The sequence below is a fragment of the Nomascus leucogenys genome, chromosome 1a (genome assembly GCF_006542625.1).
Source record: "Nomascus leucogenys isolate Asia chromosome 1a, Asia_NLE_v1, whole genome shotgun sequence".
NCBI lineage: Eukaryota > Metazoa > Chordata > Mammalia > Primates > Hylobatidae > Nomascus > Nomascus leucogenys.
In genome coordinates this window covers 76,493,856-76,506,026 of record NC_044381.1, presented here as the reverse complement: position 1 = coordinate 76,506,026, position 12,171 = coordinate 76,493,856, and the positions used below count along the sequence as shown (strand labels likewise).

The window sequence follows — 12,171 nt, the reverse complement described above, 5'->3', positions numbered from 1 at the left end:
TGTGACACAGGGCTCTGCCTTTGATCCCATTACTTTCAACCCCATTACTTCTCATGACTATGTGAAGACAAATCAAATATCTTTGTCAAAGTTCCAGATGATGAACAGTTTGAAGCAAAAGCAAATTCAGAAGATGGCAAGCTCAAGATTCAAAATGAATCAAGGGATCTTGAGTAAGCGAGAATGCTGAAATGAAATCAATAAAATGAAATTAATAAGGAAAGTGAAGTCCTACATTTAGGTTTCTAAAAAGTCAACTTTACAGATATCGAATGCAGGAAGGGATAGATGAGAGAGGGTAACAATAAGTGTGTATGTAAAAAATACCTCAGGGGTTTTAATTGCTTGATTGGTCACAGCCAAATGTGAGTCAATGATGTGCTGAAGCATCTTTAAAAAATCAATGCAAGTTGAGTTGTTATTAGTAGGAGTACAAAGTCTAAATCAACATAGGCAACAGTCATATTATATTCCATATTAGCCATCCCATATCTGTGTTCAATTTCAGGGTTGGACATTTTAACAGATGCATTAATACTTTAGATTAATGCCACAAAGATGACCAGGGTACTGTGGTATTAGAAATCTGATAGTAATGGGCAGTGAAGAGCAAACTTTGCTGGGGATGATTACCCTGGAAAAGAGATGACTTTAAAAGGACACCATAGCCATTCTCAAATACTTGGAGGTCTAACATTGTAAAAGGAGTAGGATTCCTCTTTTTCACTCAAGAGCAGTGAATGGAAATTTTAGAAGTTCTGAGATTTGAATGAAATATGAGGGAAAAGAGTAATGATTAGAGTTGCTCAATAATAGGACCATCTGCCCCATGAAGGAGTGAGTACCCTGACATTCATTCAAGTATTCAAATAGAAGTTAGATGGTCACCATTGCACGTGTCCTCTGCTGGCTCCTATTCCTCTTGTCCACCTCCCTTCTGGTCCTGTGACCCCAAAGGTTATCTCGTGTCTAGGGCTGCAAACTTGTGTCTCCAGCCCAGACTTCTTCAACTAAGCACCAGGTCTATCCACTTATTTATGTAAGGTTTCTCTAAAGTGTCTCATAGACCTTTCAGATTCACTTAGCCACACATCTTGTGATCTCACCCCAGAACTTGTGTTTCCTTCAGTCATCACAATCTTGGTAAATGGCATTTTCACCTGGTTCCTCAGGCTAAAACCAAAGAATCTTCCTTGATTACTCTTCCTCTAATCCTAGCCTGTGCATTCAGTTTATCAACAGATCAAGTGGGTCCTGCAGCCTCATCTCTAAACTAACCCTGAGACTGTTCCCCTCTCTTCATTTCCATGTCTACCATACAATCCAGGCATTGCCTTCTGGTACTTGGACTGCTGTGGGTTTCTCTCCCTCTATTCATTGCTTCTACTCTAATTTCCCGATTTTTTTTTCACACAGCCACCATCATGATCTTCTTACAAAATTAATCAGATCACGTCACTCCCCTGCCTAAATTCATCAATGGTTTCCCATCACACAGGGTAGAATCTAAACTCCTTACCACATCCCACAAACTCCAACACCCACCATCTGGTCCGTGCCTGCCTTTCAGACCTCCCCTATCCATACCCCAAGCAAACGGGCTTCTCGTCTCCTTGCCGCCAGCTTGTCCTCTCTGTGATGCCTCTGCACTCGTTACTCCCTCTGCCTGAAACACTTCACATCCAGATCTTTACCTGATGGTCCCTTCCTGTCCTCTGAGGATCAGTTTCTCAGATGAGTGGATTTAAAGGAGGCGCTGCCCACCTTACCACTGTGCCCCTCACTGCCTGCCATACCACCTTGTTTTTCTTTATAGCAGTTCTCACCAAGAACTTCTCTCGTCTTCTAGTTTATTTCTGTAACCTCAATCCCTACAGGAATGAAAACTCCACGAGAGCAAGCATCTCTTCCCTTTTGTTGACCACTGAATTCCAGTACATGGAAGGGTACCTCCTGGCACAGAGGGAAGTCTCAATCAAAATCTACATGATAAGCTCATAAATCTTCAAATTAACAAAACACTGCCAGTGTAAACCTGTCCTAAAATCATGCTGCTACATTGTGAGCATCACAGAATTTCAGGACCCTGGAGATATCTAGTCTATGCACACATTTTAATGAGTATTTAGGACCGGAAAAGTCCCTTAGCTTGCCGGATGCCACACAGCTAATTAATAGAATAACTGAGACTAGGACCCAGGTTTTTAAATTCCGGTTGTGGGTAGTTAGACTACTCCGAGGGTGAACATAGGTTCCTTTTCCTATGTCCAACATAGGAACAGATTATATCCCTAGTTATATAACCATCCCTAGTTATGCTCATCTTCCTGGCATAGTCAGTAACAGCACTTTCTCTTTCTGAAGTGTCCCAGATGGGGGATAAATAATCACCCTAACTATATCACAGCTTCTGTAATCCTGAAATAAGTCAATATGTTCATCCACCTAAAAAGATCTAAAAAATGTGGCTTTCTTCCAATTCTCTTTTTTGTTGCTGTTATTTTCATTATCCAGTTTTTACTTCCTTCTTATTGCTTTATAGAAGAGTATTTACAGATGTACTTACATAGAGATTATAATATCTTATGGAATATTAAGCTCTTTGGTCACTTAGCTAATTAAAGCAACAACACATAAAATGATTTCATTAATAACACTTGTGATTTACTACCTTTTGATACTGTCTTTTTAGGGTTCAGGCTAAAATCCCAGGCGCTAAGAGGCACGCTGAGTAAACTGATTTCCCACCGGGGACTGGACACAAACAGGAATGTCTGGAGTGGTAACAGCTCTCTTCTTACTCGTTACTGCAAATTGATTGTTTTCCCCTCCCTCCCTCCAGTACCATAGTCTTAGAGACAAACCTTAAAACAGCTGTTTTTAGGCTGTTCCTTGTACTCTTAGGATATTTGAGTCACTTGTGTCAACCACTAAAATATAGAGAAAAGTGTATTAGATGTGGTTTTTAATTTTGTGTTCCTAAAAAAAGTGCATGATGGTGAGAGCCCAAGTTATCTTTCCCTCTTCAGTGTTCTTCTTCTCTTCTCTGCAATGCTTCTGTAGCTTCTAACGTTCCCCGTGGCTAGGCCTTTCCTGCCGAGTGCTCTGACGCAATAGTGGAAATCGCTTATATGTCCTTGGGTTGCTGGTTGGATTAATCTTTAATAACAATATATAGAATTGTAGACTGATGTTTTAGCATTTTTCCAACACACACAACGTAAAAATAAAAGCAGTCGACCTCACGGTAATCAGTTTTGTATAACTTAAAATAATTAAATAAATGAATAAATCCAAAACAAACATGCAGTACTTTTGTTGTGTGGGATTGGTGGGCTGATTTACATGTATGGTTACTAAAAAGTACCAGCATGTTAACTTTATTACAATTTGTATTACTTTCTCTGTAGTTCCTAATGGATTCAATTACGGACTCTGGATATTTGCACTTATGTACTTGATACTGAATGCATAAATAAATGTTACTAAATGTAGAATGTTCTCCCTCTCTTCTCATGCATGGTCTTACCAGAAAACACAAAAGCTCGAAGTGATGAAGTCACTCGATGACACTCTGGGAGGGCTGAGAGCAAATGCTCACCTTATTTCTCTCTAGGACTGCGGAGTCAAACCCCAACCTGGCTTATGGTTTTTCTGGGTCATTAATAGAAAACTGAAAAGTGGTAAACTGTCAATCACTCTTCACATTGTACTCTGTCGTGTGGATGCAGATATTTAAGATAGTTTTTAAAAACTTGAAAGTGATGTAAATTCTTACATAAACTGTACAGCAATATGCAACAAAACACTGGCAAAAACAATTGTAATTGCCATGAACTCACCGTTTTAGTAATTACTTATTAAGCACTGACTGTTTGCCAAGCACTTAGAATAGGGCTGTGAATAAGAAAGATGACAATTCCTGCCCTCACCATGTGAAGTCTTCTAATAATTCCTCACTGCTTTTTGTACAAGTCCAATTGCATATTTTGTTTCACTGCTACAATCAAACATCAAAGACGAAGAGGTAGAAGTGAATGAAAGGAGCAGCAGTTGGAGAAAAAAAGGAATGATTGCTTTATAAAAAGCTACCTTTTACCAGTTTTACACCTGGGTTCGGTGAATATTTGTGGAGTTATCCTTCTATACAAAGTGGTGTGAAGGTTACAAGGGTCACTTGGCACTGTGCCAGCAGCCAGAAACTCTCATCACTGTGCTGGGGAAAGGGCAGGTGGCTATCTGGAAATGCCAACTGAGCAAAGGGTAGCATAAAACAAGAGCCATTGGCGGGGCGCAGTGGCTCACGCCTGTAACCCCAGCACTTTGGGAGGCCGAGGCGGGAGGATCACGAGATCAGGAGTTCAAGACCTGCCTGATCAACATGGTGAAACCCTGTCTCTACTAAAAATACAAAAATTAGCCGGGTGTGGTGGCACCTGCCTGTAATCCCAGCTACTTAGGAGGCTGAGACAGGAGAATCGCTTGAAACTGGGAGGCAGAGGTTGCAGTGAGCTGACATCACACCACTGCACTCCAGCCGGGGCAACAGAGTGAGACTTTGTCTCCAAAAACCAAAACAAAAAAAAAGAGCCATGATGCAGGGTTTGAGCAACAGAAGATTCTCAGGGAAGGTGAACTTCAGGGCTGGGTCCTGGTTTGGTTTTTGCCAGATGAAGAAGGGGTCCAGCCCGAGATAAAGAAAGAACATGAGCTAAAGTGCCAACGTGTGGAGTGCAAGGCATATGCAGAGAATGGTGAATTAAACAAGCTTAGATGGGTTGTAAAGTTCTTGGGGTGGGAATGATGGTGCCAGATAAGGCTGGAAAGGTGGGTTGAGATCACAATGGGAAGAAACTTGGATGCCTGTGCCAAGGAGTTTGGGCTTTATTCTCTACATCTCAGAGAGTCACGTAGACACAACAAAGGTGCAAGATACTGAAGGCTAGACGAATAGAGTGATAATTGTAACCTAACTCCACCCAGGTGCCAATTGAATAGGTCTTTACTAGAACAGCCACAGAAAGAATAGAAAGATGTTCACCTGTCCCTGATCCCTGATGTTAGCCCAGCATGCCAAGCACGCCAAGCACCCACCATGGATAAGGTGCAGCTAACAGATGATGTGGAGGGAGATTGGACTGGAGCTGGTAACCAACTAACTGCGGGGCTTCAAGATGAAAGCTGGCCTTGAGAATGAGTGCCTCCTTGAATTTTGCACCCAAGGAAGCTCGGTTGCCTCACCCTAGCCCAGCACTAAGACTCGCTGATCAGCAGGATGCAATGCCATTTTCCAGGACAGAGAGCCCAGAAGAGATTATATGGGGAAAGAAGATGCTAAGCTTAGTTTGGTGCCTGATTTTTTTAATGATTACTAGAATTAGAAGAGGATTTTCTTTTTTCTTTATGCTTTTCGGCCTCCGACCTTTTAGACAAAGTTTCTTCTACATGGCTTTATTGTATAGAATGAATCTTCAATATCTGTATCTGCAACATTGTCCCCGTACTACAGACCCAGAATTCCTTTCACAGGCAGCTGCTCATTAGGAAGGTCTAATTAGGAACTCTCTTTGCTGGCAGTGGTGGAGAAGATTCCTAAGGAAACTCCAGGCTTACAAAATAGTAGGTATGGATGTAGATTTTTCACAAATGGAACATGGGGCACATTATACCCTGTTTCTACAGGGAGCATCAGCCCAGGTGATATTCAAGATGATGGAAATAATGTGAACACATGAGAAGAGCACCAAGAGCAGAGCCCCTGGAAAACCCAGAGTGAGGTGATTCTGAAAGCTGTGAACAGTAGAAAATTCTTACAGCCCATATATGGATGAGTGAAGGCAGTAAGAGCAAATGAAGAAGCTGCAGTATTCTAACGGATAAAGCACGATAGTTTCTATGTCCTCTGCTCTTTCCCAACCTATGTTAGTTTCCTAGGGTTGCTCTACCAAAGTACCAAAATCTGGATTGTTTTTTTTTTTAAACTCTCAGGCTGGAGTGAAGTGGCACAATCTCAGCTCACTGCAACCTCCACCTCCCAGATTCAAGTGATTCTCCTGCCTCAGCCTCTCAAGTAGCTGGGATTACAGGTGTGTGCCACGACGTCGGGCTAATTTTTATATTTTTAGTAGAGATAGGGTTTCACCATGTTGGCCAGGCTGGTCTCAAACTCCTGACCTCAAGTGATCCACCATCTCAGCCTCCTCCCAAAGTGCTAGGATTACCAGGTGTGAGCCATTGTGCCCAGCCTCAAAATCTGGGTTTCTTTTTTTTTTTTTTTTTTTTTTTTGAAACGGAGTCTTGCTCTGTCGCCCAGGCTGGAGTGCAGTGGCACAATCTCGGCTCACTGCAAGCTCCGCCTCCCGGGTTCACGCCATTCTCCTGCCTCAGCCTCTCTGAGTAGCTGGGACCACAGGCGCCCGCCATCACACCCGGCTAATTTTTTTTTTGTATTTTTAGTAGAGACGGGGTTTCACCGTGGTCTCGATCTCCTGACCTCGTGATCCACCCGCCTCCCAAAGTGCTGGGATTACAAGCGTGAGCCACCGCGCCCGGCCAAAATCTGGGTTTCTTAAAACAACAGAAATTTATTCTGTCACTGCTCTGGAGGCTAGAAGTCCAAAATCAAGGTGTTGGCAGGGCCCTGCTCTCTTTGTCGGCTCTAAGGGAGAACCCTTCCTTGCCTCTTCTAATGTCCGCATTTGTCAGCCATCCTTGGTGCTCCCGACTTGCAGATGGGATACTCCAGTCACTGGGTACCGCCTCCCTGTGTCATATTGTCTTCCTTCTGTGTCCAAATTTCCCCTTTGAATAAGGACACCTGTCATAGTGGAATAGGGCGCACCCTAAGGACCTCATTTTAACTTGATTATCTCTATAAAGACCCTGTTTCCAGTAAGGTCACATTTCTGAGGTACAGGGGTTTGGGGCTTCAACATACCTGGTTTAGGGGTGGTGCACAGTTCCACCTGACACCACCTCAGGGCTCATATGGGCCCTTACCCTACTATAAAGACTTCCTCCTGGTGTAGATCCCAAACCTATCTCTGCATTTTGTTTCTCTCTCTAGGGAATCACTGCTGAGAAGTAGTCCCACAGCTTTCTACCTCACCCAAATGCATGTGGGGTGTGGTCGATTGCTGGGCCTTGCTTCACGGCTGTGAGGTTCTAGCAATCACCACATTGTCCTTGAATAGGGCTGCTCTGAGCATCAGAAGGTTAGCACTCTCTTCTGTGTGCAGAGAAGCACGTGGGGGAGACAGAGGAGCCACCACTGGAGCTCACACCAAATGCGGTCGTGGTTGGAGCGGGCTAAATCCCCTCTGCTGATCCAGGCAGAAGGGCCACCTGCCTTCAGACGCTGACCCGCTCGCTTCCCTAGTGCTTGATATTGGCACCCTCCTCAAGCTCCTCAATCGGATTTTTATTGTATAATTTTATTTTTGTGGTTTATTTTATGATTTTAAATTTTCCTTAATTCAGTACATTTAATATTAAATTCAATGTTACAAAATCAGTCTGGCTGGCCACATTTTCTTTGATGAGTAAATTGAAATGAATTAATTTGCATTCTAGACCATTATTGTCTTTGAAAGCAGTTCTGCTAGAATCAGCTGTGTCTGGTTTCTTGTGGCAGACTGCGACAGTTACTACTTGAGACTGTCACTATGACAGTTAGTACTGTTACTACTTGAGACCATCATTACGAGACTGAACGAAGGGGGATGAATGTAGAAATAATAACAAAAAACAACAAAAGAAACTGTGTTAAAGGAAGGTGCCAGGGGAAGAAGAAGAGGGCTCCCTGCTTCTAGTGAGCAAGGGCAGTAGCCCTGAGCTTCTACAGCCCTTTGTATTTATTGGGTGGAAAAAGCAGGGAGGAGGAGCTAACGATTGGTCAGCTGCTTGATTGATGACAGGTTCATATTATTGCTAACAGGCTTCAGATTTGCCTAATCATAAGAAACACTTGTGCCTGGGTCGTGTCTGCCCTCAGCATTCCTTCTGGGTGGCAGATGCAGTTTGTGAGTTTGCCAACATTCTGCATTTATGAGAATAGTTTGCTGTTTACTCATACAGCCTCCAGTGGTATACTGAGTTGATCACGACCCTCACTCTTTTGGCCTGCAACAGTTTCTCCCTAAAATGATAAAATGGTCCTTAAGAATTAACACTTCATCTTGGCCTGCTTTCTCTAAACATACAACTGCTCTGAATTTTGCTTTGTATGTTTATGTCTTTATAAAACAAGAGAAGTCATCACTAAATTATGACAGGAGTCAAATTCTTAAGTGACTAATGGCAGCCTATGTCAAAATAATACTCAAAAATTAAACAGTTCATATGAAGGGTAACTTTTTTTCAACCTTTATTTCTAGCCATCTCTAACAGAAATAAGGTAGCCAAATATAATGGACGAGACATTAACCTTTTTTAAGAAAATATTCAGACATTTTAAGTAACTAGCATTTTGTAATAAAACTATCACATTGAATTATATATTCCCCAAAGTGATTTTTTCATGATGCATTTGACATGTCAGAATCAAGATATTTAAGACTGCTTTTTAAAATGTATTATCAAAATTAAATTTAACTTGTCTTTTAATAAAAAATGGTTTTAGCATCTCCCAGCCATTTTTCAAGTACTTAATAAGCTCAGTGGAGGAAACGCTTATGTTTGGCTTATGAATCAAGGTGATGGTAAAATGTACTTTGTCAAAATTCAAGTCGTGAATAGATAATTCTCTCTTTTATCTTTGTTCCCTTGACTTATAAATCCAGGGCCAGTCAATAAAAAGGGTGTGTGTGTCATGGAGACAGAGAGAAATGAACAGGGAAGAGCATATGAAATGGGGTACACAGATTTGCCTCCAGCTTTCCGGAGTGGTGCTTCGTCCTTTCAGCAAAACATTCTTGAGGAATACCTGGCCAGTCCTCACCCACAGTGCCTCTCCAAAGCTCTACACTTCCCTAAGACATATTCCTGGAATGCTTTCACATCTCTGTGGTTCAAGAGGCACATGCAACCACGTGGAAGCCCACTGCGCTTCAAGCTCCCACTTCTTCCCTATCAGGGAAGCTCCCACTGGGATTAGAGTGTGAATGTATACCCCTTCAGTGGAGATGGTTCAGAAGCCACCTTTGCAAGCAAAGAATTTCTTTAATCACATATTTCATCTTAGAAGTTAATGTGAACTTGTCTGTCATTGCATAAGACCTTTGTATTTACCTTAATTTAAAAATTCTTCCCCATACTTCTGCATTAAGTTGATTCAAGGAGAATATACCATGTTTTTCTTTTTACACCAAATAGCCCTAGTTTGAGATACATGGTCTTCAGTACTCAAGATGCCATGAAGACAGTTTTGGCTGGGAGATGAAATAGATTTTGACCCTTGAAAGGGGGCTGCATTATGACAGCAGACTTGGGAAGACCATGCTGCATCTTAGTCAAGCTTGGCTTTCTTCTTCTCAGAAACTCTGTGTCCGTCCTCCAGAAAGGCAGGTGAGGCCCTTACTTCCAATTAGCTAGCAACAATAAACGAAGGATTTTATTATCAAATCTTTGTAACATTATCAGGGATATTCCCAAAGGTATATGGGCAAAGATTTTTACAATAGCAAATATTGAAAACAATCCTAACATGCCAAGTATCAAGCAACTGAATAAGTAAATTATAGACCTTCTAATGAAAGACCATATAGCCACTTAAATCGTCTTGGGGAATGATATTCTGGCATGGAAAATTGTTCACAATATAGCACCGAGTGAAGAAGGTAAGCTACAAAAATAATATGAAATGCACAGGGAAACATTAATTAGTAAAATGAAGAAATCAACATAGAAAATATGAGGGCATACAACAAATATTGAATGTAATCATCTTTCCTCGGGGAAGACTTTGAAAGATCATCCTTTCTCTTTGTGTGTGTGCTTTTTAAGGTTTTTAGATTGTTTACATTTTATCTGTGGTGTCTTTTTCTCATTTTTTAAAAATTGAAATATTGTTCTAAACCCCATACCTATCAAAACCAAAGCTATGAAAATGAGTGAAAAATCACCCCCCAGTAAATATTATTCTCTCATTTGTTCAAATCAAAATTGAGATTTTTCTTACTTTCATCTCTGGTTCATACCTGCACCCATGCCTTTCTCTTTTCTGCTAATAGGTAAACTAACTGGTGGGTGTCAAAGGAGAATGGAATTTATATGTTTCAAAGCAAAGCTTATTCTCTTAACATTGCTGATTTGCTTTATATAACTAATAATTGTTCTAATTTCTTTCTGCCTTATTTATTTATTTATTTATTTATTTATTTATTTATTTATTTTGAGACAGAGTCTCACTCTGTCCCCCAGGCTGGAGTGCAGTGGCACAATCTTGGCTCACTGCAACCTCTGCCTCGCAGGTTCAAGCAATTGTCTGCCTCAGCCTTCTGAGTAGCTGGGATTACAGGCGCCCGCCACCACGCCTGGCTAATTTTTTGTATTTTTAGTAGAGATGTGGTTTCACCGTCTTGGCTAGGCTGGTCTTGAACTCCTGACCTCGTGATCCACCGGCCTTAGCCTCCCAAAGTGCTGGCAGGTGTGAGCCACCGCGCCCAGCTGCCATTGTTGTTTTTAAATTAAGTTTATTTTATTTTTTTCAATAACAGAAGTAATATATATTAATTACAGAATATTTAAATGATGCAGATTCTCCTTTTCAAAGAAAACCAAAAGGCATTTTGGGATAAAGCCTTTTTTTTCCTAGACATTTAAAAATAATTGAATTCATATTATCTATATAATTTTTGAATTCTGCCTTTAAATTTAAAATAACAAATATATTTCATATACATTTTTCTATGGTATCTTTCTTAATCAAAATATTGTTGTATTAGATTTCTCAAACACACTGGATGTTTTTAAGGTATCAAAACTTTTAAATATAGGGGAAACATTCTAAGAATAAGTTCTTTTTTTTCTTATATTGTGAAATATGCTGCCAGTTCTTGAATTATGGTCTGCTAATTGCCCTTCATGTTTCTATTTGACCAGTCCTCTTATTTATAACCAAAATTTAAGAAAATGATAAAAATACTAATATTTGTGCTATGGATATATCTCAAGTATTTCATTTTACTTAGTAATATTACATTTTAATTTAGTATGGTGTTTGAAAGACTTTTAAAGCCCAAAACTTCTCTCAAATGAAACATGACAGATATCTTATTGCTTATAACCATAAAAGGCACTGTGCTAAGTGTTTACATTTATTATTCCATTTCATCTTCAAATTAGGCCTATAGAAAGAGATATACCATTTTACATATAAATGAACTCCTAGTTCAAATCTTGCCTAAGATCAGTCTTCAAGACAGTGGTTTGGATTTGAGAATGTTATTCAATCACATTTTATCTCTAAGTTGCAAGTCAATTGAGAAACATGCCAAGGAACCGGCTGAATGAAGATGAGATGACCAGTTCTGCTACTGATAAAGTTGCTTAACTATGGCCAGAGTGAGGCTTCCTGTGACTTCTATTCCCTCAGCACCAAGTGAGGATGTGCACCTTACCCCTGCAGTGGGCAGAGCTCACAATACAAGGAAGCAGAGCAGCAGTGAGTCTAGGGGGCAGGCCAGGCCGACAGGGAGAGAGCAGATGAGGCCAGGCCTCCTCACTTCCCTCTCCAATATCACATTTCTTCCTTTGAGAAGAATGAAGAAAGGGTAGAGGGAAGATACAAGTTTTGCCACCATTTGTTTTCCTCTTGGGAATGGATTGGAAGTACCTGTGTCCCATAGACAGAGAGAGTAGATTTCAATCCAGGTCTTTTTATACCAAAAGCCAATGGACTTTACTTACAACAGCCAACAATGATGACAAGACCTATTTATTCATTAAAACATGCCATCCATGAGGACTTCTATTAGGCAACACCTCAAAATATATAGTTTGGATTGTATACTGTCCTTAAAAAGAAACAAAACTGAATTTTTCTCTATTGATTTTTGTGAATGCAATCCATCAATCAGAGCCTAGCAGGTAACAGCACACTCAAAAGAGTAATTGAATGGAGTTTAATGAAAAAGTAGGGCAGAGTTTAGGAGGACGAACCAGAGATGATGCGGTGCCTGTGGTCTAGCAAGAGTGGGAGCCTCTACCACCCTTACACCTGAAGGGACAAAA

The 12,171-nt window shown here is 40.8% G+C and overlaps 2 protein-coding genes across 7 annotated transcripts in view; both read left to right on the top strand.

Annotated features, from left to right (window-relative positions):
- RTN1 (reticulon 1) overlaps window positions 1-3,494 on the top strand; it is a 274,513-nt gene extending 271,019 nt beyond the window's left edge. For all 3 annotated transcript variants that reach the window (XM_030811523.1, XM_030811528.1, XM_003267755.4), the window contains one exon: window positions 2,693-3,494. In XM_030811523.1, coding sequence (XP_030667383.1) covers window positions 2,693-2,735 — 43 coding nt within the window. In that variant the 3' untranslated portion in view covers window positions 2,736-3,494. The remainder of the gene's footprint in view (window positions 1-2,692) is intronic.
- Window positions 3,495-6,585: 3,091 nt separating this feature from the next.
- Window positions 6,586-12,171, top strand: part of CCDC175 (coiled-coil domain containing 175) — a 119,321-nt gene continuing 113,735 nt past the window's right edge. For all 4 annotated transcript variants that reach the window (XR_004029716.1, XM_030811421.1, XM_030811434.1 and 1 more), the window contains exon 1: window positions 6,586-9,504. Coding sequence is in view for 3 of the 4 variants with exons in the window: in XM_030811421.1 (XP_030667281.1) it covers window positions 9,413-9,504 (92 nt within the window). In the remaining variant the exon portion in view is untranslated. The remainder of the gene's footprint in view (window positions 9,505-12,171) is intronic.